Raw genomic sequence first — 23,863 nt, forward strand, 5'->3', positions numbered from 1 at the left:
TTAGAACAGCATTAGAATTCCTCATTTGCCTTCTTCTCTGGTCACCACACAAGATCTGAGTATGCTCATTAGGAAAAACACAGAGAATTCAGTTCATTCCAGAATTTTCAACATATCTTGCATAGTTCCAAATGGCTATATCATTTTGCCTTTTTTTGTATGTGTGATTATTGAGTACTTTTGAAATGTCTTTTTCTTATATGTCTTTGCCCTGTCTTAATTGGTCAACTGATAAACAGTTCTTAAGCACCTATTATGTGCACTTTATCACCAGTTATCCTGACTTTTGTCTGGCCACTGGACTCTGATGACTCTTGAAGAGAGAGAGCAAGCAATTGTGCCTCACTGAAATCCAATTCATGTACAAATCAAGATATCCCCCATGATGTCCTGGTCCTCTTCAAAAAAGGATGGACAAGCAACTCTGAGCATTATGCTAATCGCTGTCTCCTCTGTAAAGTTCTAAGGACCTTGAGGACAGTTGGCTTTGTTCATTGTATTATATCTCAGCCATAATGTCTTGCTCCAAGTAGTTACCCATAAAGATTACCGACAGACTAGAATGACGATGGGCTGCTCATATTCTTTTTTAAAAACACTTACCTTCTGTCAGTCAATTCTAAGATAGAAGAACCATTATGGCTAAGTAACTGAGGCTAATCAACTTAAATCCCAACCGCCTATGCTCTAATCTTCCATCTTAGAATCAATACCATGTACTGGTTCCAAGGCAGAAGAGTGGTAAGGGCTAGGCAATGGGGGTTAAGTGACTTGTCCAGGGTCACCCAGCTAGGAAGTGTTTGAGGCGATTTGAACCCAAGACCTCTTGACTCCAGGCCTGGCACTCTATCCACTGTGCCCCTGTTCATAGTTTATGGAAAGCACAGATTCCATACCTAGAATCACAGGATCATAAATTTAAATTAAGTTTAGAGCTAGAAAGAGCCTTAGTCAAAATCCTTCTGAGATCAGAAATGACTTGCTTACTGCCATTCAGGTAATAGGTGGCAGAACTGAGAATGAAACTCAGAGTCTATGATTCTAAATCCAGGATTCTTTCCCATTATATCTTGATTTGCATATCAATATATAAAAAATATCAAAAATATCAATCTATATTTAAATCAACATATAAGATCTATAATACATATCTATATATTTGTAATAGATGTACCTATAATAGTTATACAATATATAAATATAATAAATATATATAGTAATGCAAACCAAGAGATATACATATATAAATAAATAATCTCAACCTTTGCTTGCATTTTCAGACCACAATAACGAGTTAAGTGTGGGAAGGAGAAACAATTCTATTTTTTTAAAATTCGCATGCAAAGAAGTTAGTTGGGGTGCCCAGGGTAAAGGGTCCAGCCTGATACCTGGCCTTGCGTCAATGACAAAAACCTCTCTATATGTCATTTGACTTTGACCGTGAAGCAGTGACATTAGGCAGAGCCTGGTGGTGCCATAAGTCCCATGGAAACCAAACAGAGATTCTGGGTAGGGAAAGAAATAAATCTAGTGGAGAATGTTGGCAGGCCACCAAGAATGTGCCTCTCGGCATGGTAGAGGTTATGAACAAATCAAAAATCTAAAAAAATAAAAAACAAATGCTATAACATTCCCATCAGATGCATAAAGGGTAAGGTGGTAAGGAGCTCTCCTTCAGTCAGGCCAGGTGAGTCAATTTAATTAAATTCAATTAAAAATTGACTAAGTCCCTACTAGGAGTAAAATCACATTGAAAGGAACACTGTGGGTTAGGATATAGTCCAATATTTGTAGACAATTAATGTCTGGGGGCAGCTAGGTGGTTCAGATAGAGATAGTGAATAGAGAGCCAAGCCTAGAGACTGGAGGTCCTGGGTTCAAATACGACATCAGATACTTTCTAACTAAATGGCCCTGAGCATGTCACTTAATCCCAATTGCCTACTTCTTCCCAGTCTTACACCTAGGAATTGATACACGATATTAATTATAAGACAAAGTAAGGATTTAAAAAAAAAGTGTGTATGAGCTTTTAACCTTTCCATTAATGCAGGAGAGGAAGAATCAACCCAGAGAAGAAACTGGAAATCTCCCAGTGCACACACACAGAGGTATGTGTCCTTATATGTTACATGTATGTACATGTCTATATTCAGGGGGAAAGTATCTAAAAGCCAGATGTTGACTCTGCCTCACCTTTGCAGATCTGGACAACCCCCATGACAATAATCAGGCCCAGGGCCAAGAGCTTTCCAGCCGTGAAGATGTCCTGCACTCGGGTGGCCCACCGAACACTTGCACAGTTGACCCATGTGAGAAGCACTGAAATGACACCACAGACAAATTCGCTTAAAAGAAAATAATTTCAGGCACCACAACAAAGCCTTGGATTCCCATGACACAAAGATACTAAGGCTTATTGGGGGGGGGGGGGGGGGGGAAGAGAATGGGATGATTTTAATGAAAGCTCAAAAAAATGTGGTTTGAGCCTAGTAACCAGATTATTAGGGCATCACAAAGGATTTATGAATTGGGACAAGTTACTTTCTTTTTAAACACTTACCTTCTGTTTTAGAATATATTAGGTATTGATTCAAAGGCAGAAGTGCATAAAGGCTAGGCAAGAGGGATTAAGGGACTTGCCCTAGGTCATGCAGCTAGAAACTATCTGAGACCACATTTGAACCCAGGTCCTCCTGATTTCACTCTAGCTCTCAATCCACTGAGCCACCTAGATGTACCTGGGTACTAGTTACTTTATATGCCATGGGCAGCTAGGTTGCACAGTAGATAAGAATACCAGGCCTGGAATCAAGAAGACTCATTTGACACTTCCTAGGGGGGTGACCCTAGGCAAGCCACTTAACCTTGCTTGATTCAGTTTCCTCATCTGTAAAACGAGATAGAGAAGGAAATGGGAAACTCTTCCAGTATCTTTGCAAAGAACACCCCAGATGGGGTTCCAAAGAATCAGACACAACTGAAAAACGATTGAATAACAAAATGAATTTTCACTCATAGGTGCAGGCAAGGATCCAGAGGTGGACGAATAAGGGCACTGACTTCAGAGAATTCACAATTTCATAGACTATACACAAGTATTTTGTCTCCAAGTCATTGTGTGCCCAGGGGTGTCTAGCTGATTTTTACATGGAGGAACCCAATAATGGTTCAAGGATATGCTTGAGTAAGGGGCTCAATATAATTCTGAAGTCTCTTCCCCTAAAAAAAGAAATCAGGAATTTGTCATGTTGTGGTACTAAGGGATCCCAGGCTTATATATATCGATCTATGTTGGTGGAGGGCATTGTTTCTGGCTCTTAGAGCAAAACTTTTAGGCCAGTGTCCTTAGACATTGACCATCCTGAAAAGCAACCCTTGTGGAGAGGCAGCCTATGTAAGTTTTATAACCACAGCCCAAAGATCCAGAAAAGTAAGTCCTTGGCAATGTCAAATGGTGCATCTTAGGTACATTATTTTAGGAGTAGAAATGAGAGTAAAGAGTACAATGGGAATTTTCCATCTGAATTGTAGTCAAAACCTTCCTTTTGGGGTGGCTCCCCCATTATTAGAAGGTGAAGTCCTGGGTTCAAATTTGACATCAGACACTTGCTAGCTGAGTGACTCTGGCAATCCCATTGCCTAGCCTTTACCAATTTTATGCCTTGTGACCAATGCACAATATTGAGGTAGGGCTTTTAAAAAAAATGAATAAATAAAAGGTGAGCTTCATGGAATAGACACTCTTTGCTATTTGAATCTGCAGTGCTAGGAACAATGTTTTGCCCATAGTAAACTCTTAAGTCCTTTATTCATTCGTACCTTAAGCTTTAACCTTGGCCCTGACTCCAGCTGAAAGGAAGTATGGTCTTTGTGCAAAAAATTATGGTGATTTCAAAATGCTTTCTCATTTTATTTTTACATTGGCTCAGCAAGATAGGGCATTATAAGTATTAAAAAACAAGCAAACCTTATCTTCTGTCTTAGAATTGATATTATATGTTGGTTCCAAGGCTAGTAAGGGCTAGACAATGCAGGTTAAATGACTTGCCCAGGGTTACACAGCTAGGAAATGTTTGAGGCAGGATTTGAACCCAGGACTTCCTGCCTCCAGGTCTGGCTCTATCCACTCAACCAACTAGCAGCTTCTCATAAGTATTACTATGTCGATTTTATAGTTGAGGAAACTAAAAAATGAAATAATTCCATTTTGTTAATTGTTAACCTCCCCCTCTCTCAACATTGACATTGGATTGCACCAGTTAGCTATCCTCCCTTCTCCGCAACTCCCATTAGCTCACCAGCCTCCCTCTTTCCACTCAGTCTTGCCTACATTGCTCATCATCACCGAACTGCTGGAGTGGACATGTGAACAGTATGCATATATTTGTGACCATTTTGAACCTGGTAAAATGCTTTCTCATGTTGTCTTTGATATCCCAGGCTCATCTCTCAAATCCCTCTCTTGTCCTACAATGTAATACAAACATCCCTAAAAGAACTAACAACCTCTGATTAGTTTTTTTTTTTGGGGGGGGGGGGAACAGAACTAGGGCGAATCAGGTCTTCAAAAGCAGAACTCCTTGACACCCTGTGGATAAGCTGTTTCACAAGATAGTGTCGTTGTGAGCAGAATGAAAACATGTTGTCAGAAGGGGTATTCTGAGTGACTGAACAGAGAACATTTCCTAAAGACTTGAACACACCACAGGAATGAGACAGCTGGGAGACAAGCACACATTTGTTTTAATCTTATACAATTCAGTAAGGATTTCAATAAGGGAGAGTACAACCAAAATCACCTCATGATCAAAATCCCTGGGCTTATGATCTTGACTTTTCCCCAGGACCCCAGTGGATAAGTCAGTAGAAGGTTGAATCCAGGATAGTGACAGCATATGAGGAATTCAGAATAGACAGCTACAATAGTGATTGAAGATCAAGGGAAGTGTTTTATGAGAGAAGATTAAAGGATAAAACCGGGTGGCTCAGGAACAAGTGAGGATTACCAACTACAGAGATATTTGTCTCTGAGACCCATAGGAGAGAAACACAGAGTAGGGTGGCAGGAGGAAAAGGGGGAGAGGGAAGAGGCAGAGAGAAGGAAGAAAGAGCAAAGGACAGAAATTATCAAAGAATTATTGATTTTGAGCTGGAAGGCACCTTAGGGAACCATAGAATAATCCAATTCTCTCATTTTTTTTTACAAAGAATGATGAAGGAAACTGAGACTAAGAAAGGTTAAATGTCACAAAAATATGGTAAATGTTTGAGGTAGAATCTAAACCCAATTCCCACTACTCTTTGAACTGCCTACAGGTGAGGGAAGGAGGAAGAAGGATAGAAGGCAAAGGAGGTCAGAGGAAAGGGAAGTGGTAGAGAGAGGCAGGAAAGAAAGCAGGAGAAAAAATGAGGCACAGGAGGGTAAAAGTAGAGAAAGGAAGAAAGAGAGGCAAGAAGGACTCAAAGGAAGAGAGAGGAAAGCTGTGGGCAGAAAAGAGAAAGGTAGGAAGCATAGGATGAAAATTAAGTAACTAAAGGAGGATAGGGAGGAAGGAAAGGAAGAGTGGTGATTAGTAAAGGGAAAGAAAGAAGCTAGAAATGAGTGAAGATGAAATGGGGAAAGGAAATGGAAACTATTGGAAGCAAAACAAGGACTGTTTGAAAGAGGAAAAGACCTACTTGTACAGAAATATAGCTGCTCTTTTTGTGGTGGCAAAGAATTGGAAATTGAAGGGAAGTCCATCAAGTGGGGGAATTAAAAAAAAATAATGGTATTTCAGTATAATTGGTCTCCATTGTATTTATATGCATTTCATTTTGTATATTTAACATTAGTTTGAGAGGGGGTCCATAGGCCTCACCAGACTGCCCAAGGGGTCCATGACACAAAATATTTATTCCCTGGGGAACAATTAAAGACTAGAAGGATAAAATAACTTCATCAAAATAGCCTCCGGTGAGTCCTTAAGTGACTCCTAGTTCCGTCCTTCATTCTCAAGGATTTTAGTTGGGGATAGAACCCCTCCTGTCTCAACTATGATTAACCTTTCACCTTTAAGTGGGCTGGTCTCAAAGAAGAAAAGAGGAAAATGAGGTGGGGAAGCCACTTCCACAATGGCAGTACTCCCCCAAGCCTTCTTGACCCTTCACCCTATAGCTGAGAATAAGAGCATGTGACTGAAGGGGAAGGGAAGAGCAGAAAGACCACAAGGGCTCATTTGCAGTTACCTCAGAACAACAGAACATGATTCCCTTCTTCCCTTACAGAAGACCTGAAACCTGAGCCACCTCCCCAGAGAGGAAAGGTCAGCAGTCACAGGCACAGATCAGCAGGATTCTTGCCAGCTCTCTGGCTCTGCTTAGGGGTCACCCAAGATGCCTCTTGGTGGCTGATGATTCTGCCCACCCCCACCCTTGCTTTTTTTTTTCCCCATGTAGCACCTGATGCAGAATTCCCAAGATAGTTTTTGCTTTTTCTTGGGTTGTTCCTGGACTTGTCAAGGAATTATTTTAGTCTCAGTGACTGCATAGGCAGGATACCTCCATGCCTGAGATGTAAGTGCATCTGGGGTTCCTGACCTTGCAAGTAGCCAGAACAGTACGGGGCACTGGCAGGATTTCATATCTAAGAACACAACTTAGAAGCATTAATGAATACATATTGCATAATGCTGCATTATGTAATAGCAAAATTTTGTTTCAGTAGGCTATAAACAATGAGGAGAAAGGTAGAATTAGGCTCTTGTTCTTGGCTACTTCCTAAAACCATGCGTGCTCTCTCTCTCCCTCTCCCTTTCCCTCTCTCCCCCTGCTTCTCTTTCTTCTTTCCTGACTTTGGTTCACCTTCTGTTTCCAGGGTGAGGAGGTGGAAGGAAGCCAAGATGACAAAGTACCTCAGGAGGATGCTGACTGCAAGAGTGCATTTACTTAATTAACTCATTTTGAAAAACTTAGAGTCAAGGTGACAGGAAAGAGAGTAAAAGAGGCAAAAATAAAGAAACCTGGAGCCTTCAAATTCAATGCCATGTTAAAGCCATGGAGAAGTCTGTCCTGAAGGAGAAGGGTTTGATGACTTTTCTTCATGGGAATTCTGTGGGCTAGGATGGAAAAACTTGGGTCTAATTGCTGACTAATGATGGTGCATATCCTGACCCAAGGTGCCTTCTTGGGGAGGTGGGGAGTAGACATAATTGGAGAAGTCTTCCCACAGTGATGACTTCTCTCAACCTTCAGATTTGGCCACCACATGAACCAATGAATGGCAGTCTCCTCTCATTCTATTTCATGTCATTTCAACTGTAAAGAAGCACAATGACATCAGACTACATATAGGACCAGATACATGAAATCAATGTTGGAATATGGAAGAAGAGAAGAATTTTTTTAAGCCCTTACCTTCTGTCTTGGAGTCAATACTGTGTATTGATTCCAAGGCAGAAGAATGGTAAAGGTTAAGCTATGGGTGTTATGTGACTTGCCCAGGGTCACATAACTAGCAAGTATCTAAGGCCAGATTTGAACCTGGCTCTCAAACTACTGAGCCATCTAGCTGCCCCTGCTTTCTGATTTTTTTTGAGGATTCCTGTCACCCACATTTACAAAATTCAGGATTATCCTCAACTTTTCACTTGTTCCTCAGTCCCCAGATTCTATCAGTTAGCCAAGTCTCAATCTATTCTACTTCCATATCTCTCTTATCCTGCTACTCTACATTCACACAGCCACCATCCTAGTTTATCCCTTGAATGACTGTAATAGCCTTCTAAGTGGTCTCCCAGCTTCTAGGACTTCCTCAACCATTACTTCACGAAGACCCCAAATTGATGTTCCTAAAGCACGGGTCTACTCATATCACTCTCCCACTCAAGAAACACCTGTAGTTCCCTCTTGCCTGAGATACCAACTGTTTTATCTGACTTATTTAGAGTCTTCAGACCTCTTTCCCTCCATATATTGTATTGCTCTCTGAATTCACCCTACATTCTAGCTAAATTGCCCTACTAGCTACTCCCCATCTCCTCATTCCCCATTTTCCACCTTGATACCATTGCCCAAGCTGCCCCCTATCCCTGGGATGGTTGATATTGCTTTTTAGACCCCACCACCAACCCTTTTCATGTCTTCTCTTAAGTATCACCCACCATATAAAGCGTTTCCTCATTTTCCCCAGTTGTTAATGTTTCTCCTGCCTTTTCTAAAATACTTTGTATTTACTTTGCATGTTTTGATTTTCATGATGTTGCTCATTCTTTATTCTTCCTGTCTGATTGCTCCTTCCTTTGATAGCTCGTCATCTATATTGTAAATCCCTAAATGTAGATATACCCCAAGACCTTTCCATGGGTTCCTTTCTCTTCTCCCTCTACAATTTCTCTTATAGATTCTCCACTACCATGAGCTGAGAAATCAATGCATAGGTTGGATCGCCATCGCTAGGTGGCGACTCCCAGACTGACTGAGTCAACTCTTAGTGTCTCTGCTGAGCTCTGATCTGACACTGCCAAATACCTAGTAGACATAAAACAACAACAACAACAACAAAAAACCCTTACCTTCCATCTTTGAATCATTACTGTGTATTAGTTCCAAGGCAGAAGAGTAGTATGAATGAGGCAATGGGGGTTAAGGAATTTGCCCAGGGTCACACAGCTAGAAAGTTTCTGAGGTCACATTTGAACCCAGGACCTCCTATCTCTAGTCCTGGTTATCAGTCCATGAACCACACAACTGACCTGCCAGTGGACATTTTGAATCAGATGTCCTGCAGGCATTTCAATCTTAACATGTACAAAAGAGAATGTTTTATCTTTCCCATAAAACCCTCCCTTTTCAAAATTCCCAATTACTACTGAGGATAACTATCACCATCCTTCCAGTCACTCAGATTCACAATTCCTTTATCATCTTTAACTTTTAACTTTCACATCTCACCTTAATCAATCCATTATTAAATCTTGCCATAACTACTTTCAAAACCTTTCTTGTGTAAACATTTCCTTCTCTGCCCTCATACAGTCACTACCCTAGTTCAGGCACTTATTAATTTTCACCTGAACTACTAAAATAGCCTTCTATAATTGCTCTCACAGCCTCAAGCCTCTATCCTAATCTAATCCATCCTTCACAAGGCTGTCAAAGAGATTTTCCTAAAATGTAGATCTGAGGGAAGTCATGTGAAGCATTGGCCAGTGAAAAGAGTCAAAAAAAAGATTTCACAGAGAACCTGGCTTTGAACACTGCCCTTCTGGTTACCTGTCTGATTTTGGGCAAGTCAATTATGCTCTTTAAGCCTCAGTTTCCTCATATGATAACAAGTGTTTATTGGATCTGTAAAATGAGATTGAACCCGATTGCCTTTAGGTCATCTTAGAGGTTGTCTGGCTCTGTCAGTGATCCTAAATTCCATGATGCTCCAGGAGTGGAATGAGAAGGATGATGTCACAAATGTACTATCCTATTTGGTAATTTTCCCCACAATGTACCACAACATGACAGCTTTAATATACATGCCAGGATCCTATAGCTTCCAAACCCCTGCTTCTTCTGCTCTCATGGTAATTCAATCCAGCAGCAAACAGACTTGTCCTATAATAACCTTGGCCTATCTTATTCCTCTTCTCTTTTTCTACTTCAGGGTACAACCACATCCACACATGCACAAAATTCAGCCTTTATCGGGATCCCACCCCATCAAATGAACACATTCCATAGATCCCAGAGAAACATTATCCCAGACAAAACAGAAGTAAACACATACATTTATTACCTTCTTTATAAGTAGATTTCTTTTGATGGTAATGATCCCATGAGGTTAAAACATATGACATGACCATTCTTTATCCTAACATTTTTATTAGGCTATCAGGGAGATAGATAAAGAGGGAGAAAGAGAGAAAGGAAGGAAGAAAAGACAGCAAGCTATACTGAGTGAGGTCTAGGAGGTAGTGCTGGTCACACCTAAGTAGAGTCCACAATTTTTCATCTCAGCCAGCTCAATCAGTGCTTTTGGGATTTGGGGGGAAAGAAGCTGGAGATTTCAGAAGGAAGGGAACAAGAGTGGAAGACGAAACCATGATCTATTATACCAATCATGCAAATTATATGTAAAACAAGGAAATTCAAATTTTATTGTTTTCTTATCCTAACCTGCCTGAAATGTCAGAAGAGATAAAAATAAGACAGCAATTAACAGGAAACTGAGGAACACACATAATTAGTTTCCATTTCCTGATGCTTGCCCCTTTGGGTTTATACCCTTAAGAATCTAAATCTGTAATCCCATGAAAATGAAGGTACCCTCATGTACAACCATGTACCAAGGTATACACACACATACACCCCTTTCTCTTTCTAGAAATTAGGAAAGAAACCTTAGGAAAGGATGATAGGATCATAGATTTTTTTTTAACTTCTTCATTTACAGTTGAGTAAACTGAGGTCCAGAGATACAAAAGTGAGGATGAAGATCACAGAATTAGCAGGACAACCAGCTCAGATTAGATCCAAAGTCCTCTAACTTGAAAGCTGACAATCTTTCTGTAGCACCACTCTGAAAGCAATAGTTCTCCCTCTATCTAGCAATTCCCAGCCAGCATTTATTCACTGAAGGGCAGGAGCTCTGGAGTTTGTTCATTTACTTTTGTTTTTTACAGAAGAGACAAAGAAGGGAAGCAAAGAAGAATGTGTAAGTAGGGTTATTGAGTTTCTTAGAGGAGAGGCAGGAGGCCTACCCCAGACCCAGGGGAAATTAATATTAACTGGAGGCCTGGGGGAACCACTATGACTCCTGTTGTTGTCGCTGTCTGACTCTTTGTGACGCCATTTGGATTTTTCTTGGAGAAGGTACTGCAATGGTTTTCCATTTCCCCTTCCAGCTCATTTTGTGGATGAGGAAACAAGTAAACAGGTTGGAGTGACTTGACTAAGGTCTTCCTGACTGCAGGGCTGGTACTCGATTACCTGTACGTACTGTAAACCTGCCTTATGGCTTGGGCACTTGGTTCTTAGAGGGAAAAGATGGTGTTTGGGCAAAGCCTTAAGACCTTTGTAGCTGGTTCTTTTACCAGGACAGAGGATATTGTTTTCAAATCACAAATGTCTCTTCTTTCTTCCATTTCTACCCCCATCTCTATTCTTTAGTACTTTTCTTTACTTCAGTTTATTTCAGCCTCTTAGTCTTGGAATGTATTTCTCCAGAAGCGACCTGTGGTAGACAAGTCCCTTGAACCCAACTGAATATATCCTTGTTGGATTGTCCTGAGTCAGCAACAATGAAATTTGGGTACCAGGCAATGGTGATCACACTGGGTGGAGTCAGGAGGCTACTTTTTACCTTTGCTTCTATTTCTGCCTGACCTTAGGAAGTAACATAACTGCTTGGTTTCTGCAAGGTTTCCAATTTTGACAAGCCATTGCTATCTTCTCCACCCAAAGAAAGCTTTCAAACAGCAAGTTATGGAAGGGGTGCTGGGCAAATAACTGGGCAAACTTTCCGGAGATTGTTCCAGAGTTAAGAATCAGGGATCCGTAACTGGAACCTCTAACCTAGTTGTTGTGTTTTTAAAACCTTTACTTTCTATCTTAGTAACAACTCCAAGACAGAAGGGCAAAGGTGAGGAAAACAGGGTTAAGTGACTTGCCCAGGGTCACACAGCTAGGAGGTGTCTAAAGCCAGATTAACCTAGTTTTTAAATATCTAACTGTATTTCCATCTACTGGGTTTCCTTTTAAAATCTTGCATATTTTACTGTGTTTTTCAAAGTATTCTGAGAAGGGATTTATAGGCTTCATTAGTCTTCCAACATGGTCCATGATATATGCAAAATAAGTTAAGAACATCTGCTATAATTATATAGAAACCTGTTCTTCCAGCATCACCTTAGAGAAATGGGCTGAACAAAGAACTGGGAAAGGACACTATTACTTTATTAGAGGTAATAAAGAAACAGATCAAAGATGATCTCATGAGGAGCAGCAAGATGGTTCAGTGTATTGAGAGCCAAGCCTAGAGATTGGAGGTTCAAATATGGCCTCAGCCATGTCCTAACTGTGTGACCCTGGGCAAGTCACTTAACTCCCATTGCCTAGCACTTGTCGCTCTCCCATCTTAGAAATGATAGGAAAACAAAAAGGTGAGGGTATTAAAAAAAAAAAGATGATCTCTTAGATGTGGTATATCGGACAGCATGTTATTAGATTCACTAGATTGTTATTCTTATTTAAGTCAAAAAATAAGATTGGGCCATTTGGATGGAAGCCTAGATCTGTTTAACAAGAAAAGCAAAGGTTAGAAGAATGGGCCATTAGAGGTCACTGATTTAACCCAGTTTTGAAGTCTGGACTAGACCGTTCCAGGAAAGCTTGTCGTGTCTGAAATAACATTTAGTGATAGCCTAATGACTCATCTCCTCGATTTTATGTATTTCCCTCACTCTCATTCCCTTATCTTTATCCATTCTTTCTTGCCGGTGGCACTCAAGGGTCTGCTACCCAGGGCAAATGAAGCATTTGGTCCCTGAATTCATTTCAGGTCTCTTTTGTGGAAGCAGGAAGTGGGATGTTGATATGACTTATAGTAGGGGAAATATGAATTGGAAATGCTTCAACACCCCTGCCCCCTTAAAAATATTTTTCCTTCAAAAAATTGAATTGTGTCTCTCCCTTGGAAGCTATGATCTTTTAGCTTCACTTCCCCTCCCACTGGCCTCTTTGCTAATATCACAATCACGTGGTCCCCAGAACTCTGGGAACTCTATTTGGATTTCTTGGTATCTCTGGCATAACTCCCTTCACAGGAGCAGGCTGCAGGGTGGCCTGGGGTGGGGGGGCTTGTTTTCTTTTTTCTTTTCCAATTCCTGGCTTCTCTTCCCTCCTTCTAGATAAGTGAAAACAGGCAGAGAGAGACCAAAAAAAAAATGGCCAGGGACGGCAACAGTGAACAGAGACAGATGGGGGGAAAAGAGGAGATCTAATTGGGTTCGGGATGGGAGGGATGGCAGGGAGAAGAAAGATGTAAGGAAAAAAACACAAAACGAGGGAAAGAAAAGGGCAACAGAGAACAGAAGGCTGAATGGGGGGGGGGGACAGGCAGTGGGGAAACCAGCATGAAGCAGAAGCAGAGAGAAAAGAGAGGTGGAATGCAGCAGACAGCTGTTAAAGGGGGTGGGGGGGCTGTCAGCTGACACCAGTTTCTATAAACTGGAACACCCTGTTCCTCTCCTGAAGTACCAAAACAAGCACCTTTTTTCAGAGATCCCCTTCCCCTCTAAAACAAAATTTACCTTGAGTAACAGGACAATCTCATCTCCCCCACTCCCCAGGGGAATTTAAGAGACTTTGAACAAATCTTAGGGACATTAAGAATGATAACAACAGCATTTATATAGCACTTTAAGGTTTGCAAAGCACTTTATGTCATCTCATCTGATCTTCTAATAACCCTGGTAGAGAGAAGCTATTATTATTCCTAGTTGACAGATGAAACTGATCTGAAATAATTAAGTGACTTAACCAAGAGCATGTGGTTAAACTATATCTAGGGTAACATTTGAACTCTGTGCTTCCTAGCCATTTCAAAGGGCCACCCCAACCTTGTTTTTTTTTAAACCCTTTAAACCCTTCCATCTTAGAATCAATACTATGTATTTGTTCTAAGGCAGAAGAGTGGTAAGGACTAGGCAATGGGTGTTAAGTGACTTGCCTAGAGTTACATAGCTAGGAAGTATATGAAAGCCATAGTTGAACCCAGATCCTCCTGTCTCTAGGCCTAGCTTTCTAACCACTGAGCAACCTAGTTGCCCCCCCCCAGGACTTCTTTTTTTAAATGTCAAAATATTTATTTTACCCTGTCCCCCATGATAGCAATCATACTACTAGTATTTTTCGTCTAAGAAACTCTTCCTCTATTTTTCCCCTCCATATCCTATCACTAAAGCCTGCCCATCTCACCTTTGCCACATCTCTAAAATATATCTACTTTTCTCCTCTGCCATTTCCACTGCTCTAGTGCAGACACTCATCATCTCACATCTGGATTGTTGCAATGGCCTCTGATGGGTCTGCCTGCCTCAAGTCTCCCCTCTCCAAACCATCCTTCTTTTAACCTCCAAAGTGATTTTCATAAAACATAAGTCCAACCATACCACTCCCTTACTCAATAAACTCTATCAGCTCCCTATCATCTCCAGAATCAAATATAAACTATCCTACATGGCATTTGAAGCCTTTCATAATCTAGCCACCTCTTACCATTCCAGTATTCTTATACCTTACAACCTGAACTCTTAAATCAAGTGGCACTAGACTCCTGGCTGTTCCTCAAACATGGCCACTTCATGTCTCCACTCTGGGCATTTTTTTCTGGCTGTCCCTCATGCGTAGAATGCTCTCCTTCCTCATCTCTGTTCACTGGCTTCCTTTAAGTCTCACCTAAAATCTTACCTTCATCAGGAAGCCCTTCCCAACTCCTTCATTCTAGTTCCTTTCCTCTTTTAATAATTTCCTATTTTTCCTGTATATAACTTGTTCAAACATAGGTTTTGTTGTTTCTCCCATTAAATTGTAAGTTGCTACAGAGTCTTCTGCTTCTTTCTATGTCCCTAATGCTTAGCATGGTGCTTAGCCCAGAGTTAGAAACTAGGACCCTTTGCAATAACCAGGAGTCCCCTAAAGATCCAAAGCCTACAAAGCTGGGTATATGCCATTAACGTTCAAGTTAAACCCCTCTACAGAGGAGGAGACTGAAGGCAGTATAGTACAGTAGAAAGTGCCTAGGTTCCAAACCTAGTCCTAACACTTTTCTACTTGGGTGACTCATGGGTGAGTAATTTAACTTGCATCTGGGAAGATCTGGGGTCTGCTATTTTATTACAGGTGACCTTGGGCAATCACTTTACCTTTTGTGGTTTCAGGATGCCTCCTTGTATGAGGTCGTTGGACCAGTTGACCTACAAGGTCTCGTCAATCTATGATCTTACAAAAACTTGTTGAGGAAGTCAGAGGCAAAGACAGGGTTCAAATCTAAGTTCTTTTAACTTCAAAAACAGTTCCCTTTCTGGAATTCTAGCTCTTTCTCTGTATTCATTTCCTCTCCCTGCCTATTCCTCCCTCCTGAAGAGACAGGGATACAGATGATGTCCTATATAGAAACCTTCATCTGGCCTGCTGAAAAACTGTAGGCTCCCTCCCTGAGCCACAGAGGGGAGAGTGGGGTGGGGAGGGGTGTGTCAGTGGGAACCTCAGTGATAGGCTGGAGTAGTTCTCCCTAGAAGGTACTCTAGCTCTTGGAAGGAGTCAGCACGTGTTTCTAATAGTGGAAAAGCCTCCTTGGCATGCCCCTGCCTGATGTCAGCAAGCCTCTAGAGACCTAGGAGATAACCAATGCCTGGGGCCAAAAGACACGGATAGGCCAAAGAAAATACCAAGATTTGTTTGACTTTGAAAGTAAGTACTCAGCTCAAAGCTCAGATAATATTCTTTTTCTCTGTAGTTCTGTTCATTCAAGCCAACCTTGCTGTGTCACCACATCTACAGAGGTCCTAGAAAAAGTGAAGCAGAAGGTGGTGGGTCCTTGAAGCCCTGATCCAATCCTTATTTAATTTCATTCTTTTCTTTTTCTTTTAATTCTTTGTTTTAAATCCCTTATCTTCCAACTCAGAATCAAAACTATAAATTGGTTCTGAGGCACAAGAGGAGTAAGGGCTAGGCAATGGGGGTTAAGTGACTTGCTCTGGATTACAGCTAGGAAGTATCTGAGTTCAAATCTGAATCCAGAACCTCCTTTAAAGTTTTAAAAATTTTTCTTTATTTTATTCCAGTAACACGTCTACACATAAGTTTTCCAAGATTATAAGATTCATAGTCTCCCTCCCCTCTTCCCTCTCATCTCCCATAGTTAACAAGCAATTCCACTGCATTTTACATGTATTATCACTCAAAACATATTTCCATACTGTTCATTTTTGTAATAATCTTTTAAAACCAAAACCTCAAATCCTATGATAAATCATGTTTTCTTCTGTACTTCTACTCCCACAGTTCCTTCTCTAGTGTAGTTAGCATTCTTTTCATAAGTCCCTCAGAATTATATTGTTATTAGTAGCAAGGTGTATTATTACATTTGATCATCCCACAATGTTTCAGTTACTGTGTATTATGTTCTCCTGGTTCTGCTTATTTCACTCTGCATTAGTACACGTAGGTTCTTCCAGGTCTTATAAGGAATGATGAAACTCCTTATAGCACAATAGTATTCCATCATTATCATATATCACAATTTGTTCAGCCATTCCCCAATTGAAGGACATCCCCCATTTTCCATTTTTTTGCCACCACAAAAAGAGCAGCTATAGAAATTTTTGTACAAATAGGTCCAACCTTATTTTTTTAATTTCTTTGGGATACAGACCTAGTAGTGGTATTGCTGGATCAAAGGGCATGCATTCTTTTAAAACCCTTTAGGTATAATCCCAAATTGCCTCCCAAAATAGTTGGATCAATTTATAGCTCCACCAGTGATGCATTAGTATCCCAATTTTGACACATCCCCTCCAACATCTATTATTTTCCTTTACTGTCATATTGGCCAATCTGCTAGATGTTAAGTGGTATCTCAGAGTTGTTTTGATTTGCATTTCTCTAATCAGGAGGGATTTAGAACATTTTTTCATATGATTATAGACAGCTTTGATTTCTTCATCTAAAACAGTGTATTCATAACCCTCAACCTTTTGTCAGTTGATGAATGGCTTGATTTCTTATAAATTTGACTCAGTTCTTTTAGATATTTGAGAAATGAGACTTTTATTAGGGAAATTTGTTATACATTTCCCTCCCCCACTTTGTTGCTTCCCTTCTAATCTTGGTTGCATTGGTTTTGTTTGTACAAAAACTTTTAAATTTAATACAATCAAAATCATTTTATATCTTGTAATGTTCTCTATTTCTTGTTTGGTCTTAAATTCCTCCTTTCTCCATTGATCTGACAGGTAGACTATTCTATGTTCACTTAGTTTACTTTATAATATCACTCTTTATGTTTAAGTCATATATCCTTTTTGAGATTATCTTGGTATAGGGTGTGAGATGTTGATCTAAACCTATTTTTTTTGCCATACTGTTTTCCAGTTTTTCTAGTAGTTTTTCTCCCCAAAGCTGGGATCTTTGGGTTTATCAAACACTAGATTGCTGAGGTCATTTACCCCTAGTATCCCATCTATCCCCTTCTATTTTCTAATCAGTACCAGATTGTTTTGATGATCACTGCTTTATAGTACAGTTTAATATCTGGTACTGCTGGGTCCCCATCCATCATATTTTTTTTTCATTAGTTCCTTTGATATTCTTGAGCTTTTGTTCTGCCAGATCAATTTTATTATTTTTTTCTAGTTCTATAAAAGTTTTTTTGGTAGTTTGATAGGTGTGGCACTGAATATATAATTTATGTAGTATTGTCATTTTTATTTTATTACCTTGGCCTACCCATGAGCAATTAATGTTTTCCCAATTGTTTCGATCTAATTTCATTTGTGTGAAAAGTGCAGAACTTCCTTCTTTAGGCCTGGCTCTCGATCCACTGAGCCACCTAGTTGCCCCCAAATTAAATTATTTTTCAATTAAGCATTTATTTTCTCTCCTAGTCCCTCCACAAAGGAAGGAGGGAAGGAAGGAAGAAAGCAAGAAAGATAAAACTCTTGTATCAGATATTTATAGTAAAGCAAAACAAATTCCTCCTCCAAATGTTTTGTCTTTTTCTGCATCTTGAGCCTCTGTCAGAAAGGGCAGCATTCTATAAATAATATGGAAATAGGTATTAAATGTATTGAATGTACACACACACACACACACACACACACACCTCAGTGGAATTGCTTGTCAGCTTTGGGAGGGGGGAGGAAAGAGTAACGGGGAGGGAGACCATGAAATATGTAATCATGGAAAAATGCTTTAAAATAAACAATTAAAAATAAAAGGCAGCATCCTGCATCATGGGTCCTTGACTTATGGTTAGTCATTGTACTGATCTCAGTTCTTGAATCAAAATTCTTTGTTTTTATAATGTTGTTACTATATACATTGTTTTCCTGGTCTTGCTCCCATAACTGCATCAATTCATACAACTCTTTCCATGTTTCTTTGAAACCATCCCCATTGCCATTTCTTATGGCAACATCCATATGAACTAATATTTATCATTCAATTAGTTTCTTTTCTCTGTTCCTGGAAGTCTGGAACTGAATCATTGTTCATAAAGGTTGGAAAGTCTCACTGAGAACTTTCCAGATACCTTTGGAAACTTAATACAAAGTTTTCGCCCTTTTAATATCACATGCCCATAAGGGAGGTTGGTTTTCAAAGAAGTTCCACTTGCCACATATGACAACTTTCCTTCTAAAACTTCATCACAAATAATTGCTTGCATTCATATCTCATGTTTTAAAGTCTATATTGTATTTTCTTCACAACTCTATAACTGGAACATTTTTAGAATGTTCAAAATTCTTCATTGAGGAAAGGAGTGGCCCCAAACTTTCCCTAAGGTCAAAACCAAATGAATAAGCTGAGTACCCAGAGAACCTATCTGAATGGTCATTCAGATCCCCTATCACCAGTGATCTTTCTTGAAGCCTATAGCTTTTCTTAAGATTAAAATCTTTCATCATCTACGGTCTTTCTTCAAGCCAATCTTCTGTTCTCACTTGTCTTCTGTCTGTCTGCCTCAGCACGCCCCTGCCCGCCCCCCCCCCCCCCCTGCCCAGCCTGTCTTCCTCTTTCCTCTTATCCTGTCTTCTCTGTGCCAGCTGCCTGGCCAGGAGTTTCTGCTGAATCACCAGCCTATGCATGGATCAGCCAAGAAGCCTAAACACAGTGCTCAGCATTTCACAAGAGCCAAGTACTTCTCTTTTTCTCTGCTAGCCAGAAGTTGCCCCTGACCATGGAAAGGAGGAGAAAAACAGAAATAAAAAGCTAAAGGTAGTCAGAGCTCAGGGGAGCCTCTTTTGACAGCTAATACTTTTCCTCAGGGTCAGGCCAGGCAAATTATTAAGATAAATGGCAACTCATTCCCTAATCCCTAAAGATCGAACTGGTACTAGCTAGGTTCTGAATGCATGGGACAGAATAAAAGGGACCCAAAAGGTTATGCTTTGATCTAGAGAAGAAATTCTTAATCTGGAGTCTGTGAACTTTATAAAACAATGTTTTGATTTCTTCTATATTACTTCACAGTAATTGGTTTCCTTTGTTATCCCACGTATTTTGTTTTATACATTTAAAAATTCTGAGGGGTGACCATGGGCAAAAGTCATTTAACCCCAAATGTCTAGCCCTTGCTACTCTTCTGTCTTAGAATTGATACTAAGGCAGAAGGTAAGGGTTAAAAAATAAATTCTGAGAACCAGACTGTCCAAGGGGTCCATAAACCTTAAAAGGTTAAGAACCTAGATAGGTCTAGATAGAAATGACTTCTTAAAGGTTGGTTTGAAGCTTTAGGCATTCCTAGTCCTAGTTGGCCTGTAGAATCAGGAAATCTGACTTAAGAGGGTCCTTTTAGACAGTGGTCATACAAACAAACCTATACCTGAGCCTAGAAATCCCACTGTGACATCCTGGACAAATGATCATTCAATTTCCACTCTGATGGTGAGAAATAGATTATCTCCCCAAATAGCACCTTCCACTTTTGAAGTTACTTAACTAAAAAGCTAATTTTTTCTACCCTTTGGTGAAAAACTTTTCTCCTGTTAACTAAGAAAGCAATTCTTTCTGTAATGAGCTAAATAATATCTGCCTTTCTGCAACTTCTACTCTATTACTGTGGTTGGCTCAGTCATGTCTAATTCTTCATGACCCCATTCAGGGTTTTCTTAGCAAAGATTTTGGAGGGGTTTGCATTTCTTTCTTCAGTTCATTTTACAGATGAGGAAACAAGGTCAAGTGACTTGCTCAGGGTCACATAGCTAATGTCTGAGACAAGATTTGAACTTGGGAAGATGAGCCTTCCTGACTCCAGGTCCAACACTCTTCCCACCTAGCTACCCCTTTACTCTATACCCCATCAATTTCTACCCTCTGGGGCCAAGCCAAACAAGTGTAATTTTTCTTCCACTGACAACTCTTCCAATATCTTAAGGCACCTATTGTGTCCCAAGATGTATCCCCTATCCCCTCAAGTCTCTTTCCTCTATGTATAAATATCCTTTTTCTTTAGCTGCTTTTTAGAAAATATTGAATATTACTGGCAGAAAAGACCCCCAAAATTGTCTAGGACAACTCTTTCACCAGACTTATTCTTTTTTTTTTTACCCGTACCTTCTGTCTTGGAATCAATACTGAAATAATCAATATTGTGTATTGGTTCCAAGGCAGAAGAGTGCTAAGGGCTAGGCAATCGGGGTTAAGTGACTTGCCCAGGGTCACACAGCTGAGAAGTATCTGAGGCCAGATTTGAACCTAGGACCTCCCATCTCTGGGCCTGGCTCTCAATCCACTGAGCTACCCAGCTGCCTGACCCCCCACCCCCACCCCCCATCAGACTCATTCTTGAAAGCATCCCAGGTCTCCGGCCTTACTACAGAAAGCCTGATAACTTCAGTACAGTCTAAGAAATCACTAAAAGATCCCAGTCTCCCTTATCTCAACTGATGAATTCCTCCTGAGGCTGACATTTTGTAGAGGGGCCCAAACTGGCTAACTATTATTCTCCTCTTAGCTCTGCTTCTGACTTTTGGGACTTATCACCATAGCTCTACATAGGTACCTCTCCTAGCCCCTTTTCAGGACCCTTGTGTGGATTGTCTCCCCTCACTGGAATGTAAGCACTTTGAGAGCAGGTATTATCTTATTTCTCTAGTATTTGTACCCCTAAGTGCTTCGACAAAGCTTGGCACATAGTTAAATGCTTTCATGAATATTTGTTGGGACAGTTAGGTTGAACAGTGGATAGAATGCTAGGATGGGATTCAGGAGGACCTGGGCCTCATATACTTCCTCCCTGTGTATCCCCCCCTGGGTATGTCACTTAACCCCCATTTGCCTAGCCCTTGCCCTTCTGTCTTTAGAGTTGTTAGTAAGACACAAAGTAAGGGTTAAAAAAGCCACCACCACCCCTCCCCAAATATTCACTGCCTGTCTGTCAGTCTAGAGGATTCCTGGGAGAGGGCTCAGTTCTAAGACCAACACCATGATTCAGATAATGCATCTGAAACTTTTTGGTGTTAATACCTTCTCTTTACCTTGGGGCTCCCAGTGCTGCTAAGTCCCATTCTTGGAACTATCCTCTCTAATTCATGCATGTGTGACCATTTTTGGTGTGCCCCTACTGGCTAAAGGTTATTTCCTGACTCCTTCAGGAGAGACAATATAGTCTTCAGTTGCCAATAAAACAAAAAGGAACTCAGGTGTCCAGGAAGAAGGCGAAGAACAGTTAGAGGAAAAGAGAAAAGATGGTTCTATAGAAGTTAGATACAAGGAAATACCTGTTTCTCAGGTGATTGGGGAACCTAACAATGGATGACAGTAATTCCTATGGAAGCAGGAACTGGCAACCAAAAGAAAAGAGTACTGATGTATCCAGGGTCTTTAACTGGGAACAGAAGCCCTTATGGACCTAAGAAGGAAGATCTCTTAAGGCATCAGAAGGAAGAAGGAAGTGGGGTAAGAAAAGACTGCAGTGCAGCCAGGGTGATACGTGTATAGTGTAAAAATAGGGGGGGAGAGGCCAATACAATTATTGCTACACAGTTTTGAAGGTTATGTTTAGAATTTAAAATTGAGCTATTTTTATTTAAAATGTGTTGAAAAGAGTACTACAAGAGAGGGAAACTTGATACAAATTGGAAGGTCATTTCTTGACACCCTGTTGCAGCTGTCTGGTCCTAAAAAATGGATATTTTCCCCCAACAACTCATCCACTTTTTTATAACATGTACATTGGTTACTGAAATTGTTTTTATGCCTTTGTATTGTATTCATTTTCCATTATTTAAATCCTAGAATATGCTTTTTAAAAAATAATCAAAAAAGGATATCCCCTTTTCCCCAAAAGTATAATGTCAGGTTCTTTGGAAGAATTATTTGTTGTATAACATTTTAAAAATGATAAAATATGTAGATTCTTTTCAGACATGTGTTTTATAACACATCATTGTTAAGGGAAAGGAGGAAGAGGGTGGGAGGGAGTGGACTGCTGGAAAATTCTTGACAAATAGAAAAGAGTTTCACAACTTTTAAAGGAAAACTAAAGGCTAGGCTATTAGGAAGGTAACTACTTTATTGGGTTCTGCTTTAACTGTTACTCACTTTTCAAGTGAAATTGCTCAAAGACATGCAAAATCATCTTGCATTTCCATAGAAAGTATAATAAGTTGCAGCAGATTGATCCCCAATTTCAATTTATCCTTTTTAAAAAAAATTCTGGAACTGGAAACCTTAATGCCATTGTAAATTATCAGCAGGTTTTCTGAACATCAAGTGTGAAAACACAGAACAGTATTTTGAGCTTTTTGATAATTTTGTGGGGTTTTTGAAGAATTAATGACCATGTACATAGAAAGAGTGACTGCTTGAATACCGTGTTTACTTGTACTCTTTTAGTACATCAAGATTCCTGTATATTTTATGGAGTATAATTAAACCCAGATGTGAGTTAAAAAAAAAAAGAAAGAAAAGAAAAGACTGCAGTAGAGACTGCCAGGTGACTGGCTCACTTGATGGAGAGTCAGGCCTGGAGATAGGAGGTCCCACATCCAAATCTGGCCTCAAATATTTCCTCGCTATGTGACCCTGGGCATGTCACTTAACCCCAATTGCCTAACCCAAACCGCCATTCTGTCTTGGAACCAATACTTAGTGATTGTAGGATGAAAGGTAAAGAGTTTTAAAAAAGAAAAATGTAAAGACTGTAGGTTCAGTTGGTGGTTAGAGGAACCTCTATTAAAGAATCTGCAAGTTATTCCCTAATTTAGATAAAACTGGAAACAGTGCCTATTCTCTGTACCTGTAACTGCCTACTTATATCTAATTCATAGTGTTATGGAATGGACTTCAAGTCAGGTGACCTAGGCTCGCTAGTCCTGGCTCTGATATATTATGAACAAGATAATTAAGCCCTTCTGAGCCTCAGCTTTCTTATCTGTAAAATGGGGAGCAAAAAACTACCCATCCTTATATCAGTTACTTACTGCTTATATGACAATGGGGAAGTCATGTAGCCTCTCCATTTTCCACAACTAGAAAATGAGGAAGTTGAATTAGAGGATATTTAAGGTCTAGATATATGATCTAGTGACCTGTGTCTCAGTTGTTGCCAATAAAGTATAATGTATGAATATAAAAAGTATGAATAAAGTAACTAAAAACACTTTTGAGAATTTTAAAGCCCTACACAGCTGTAGAGCATTAGAATGATGATATATATATAGTCTTGGATTAAATAATGGTCTAATTCTAGGCTGGCCTGCCCCATTACCCTTCTGACTGGGCTGACATCAAACTCATTTCTTGGAAGTAGAAGAAATGTTTCCATAATTATCCATATAAGGCTCATGGCATGGGGAGAAAAAGGAAGAGGGAATTAAGATTTCCAAGGAGAAAGGAACAGAAGAGAGCTCTGAGGGTTATCTGGGTGGCTCATCGGATTGAGACCCAGGCCTAGATATGGGAGGTCTTAGGTTTGAATTTGGCCCCAGACACTTCCTAGCTGTGTGGCTCTGGACAAGTCACTCACCTCCAATTGCCTAGCTCTTCTGCCTTTGAACTAATATTTAATATTGATTCTAAGCAGGAAGGCAAGGATTAAAAAAAAACAATAACAACATAACCTAATAACACGATTAGAAGATAGGGAAAAAGCAAAGGGCTTTAA

At 40.1% G+C, this 23,863-nt stretch overlaps 1 protein-coding gene across 2 annotated transcripts in view; it reads right to left on the reverse strand.

Annotated features, from left to right (window-relative positions):
* Positions 1 to 23,863, reverse strand: part of SLC7A8 (solute carrier family 7 member 8) — a 97,701-nt gene that overhangs the window by 27,390 nt on the left and 46,448 nt on the right. The window contains exon 4 of one of the 2 annotated variants that reach the window (XM_056810053.1): positions 2,197 to 2,322. In XM_056810053.1, coding sequence (XP_056666031.1) covers positions 2,197 to 2,322 — 126 coding nt within the window. Of the gene's footprint in view, positions 1 to 2,196; positions 2,323 to 23,863 lie in introns of those variants that run through there. The other variant, XM_056810054.1, reaches the window with a different exon arrangement.

Source organism: Monodelphis domestica, chromosome 1, assembly GCF_027887165.1.
Source record: "Monodelphis domestica isolate mMonDom1 chromosome 1, mMonDom1.pri, whole genome shotgun sequence".
NCBI lineage: Eukaryota > Metazoa > Chordata > Mammalia > Didelphimorphia > Didelphidae > Monodelphis > Monodelphis domestica.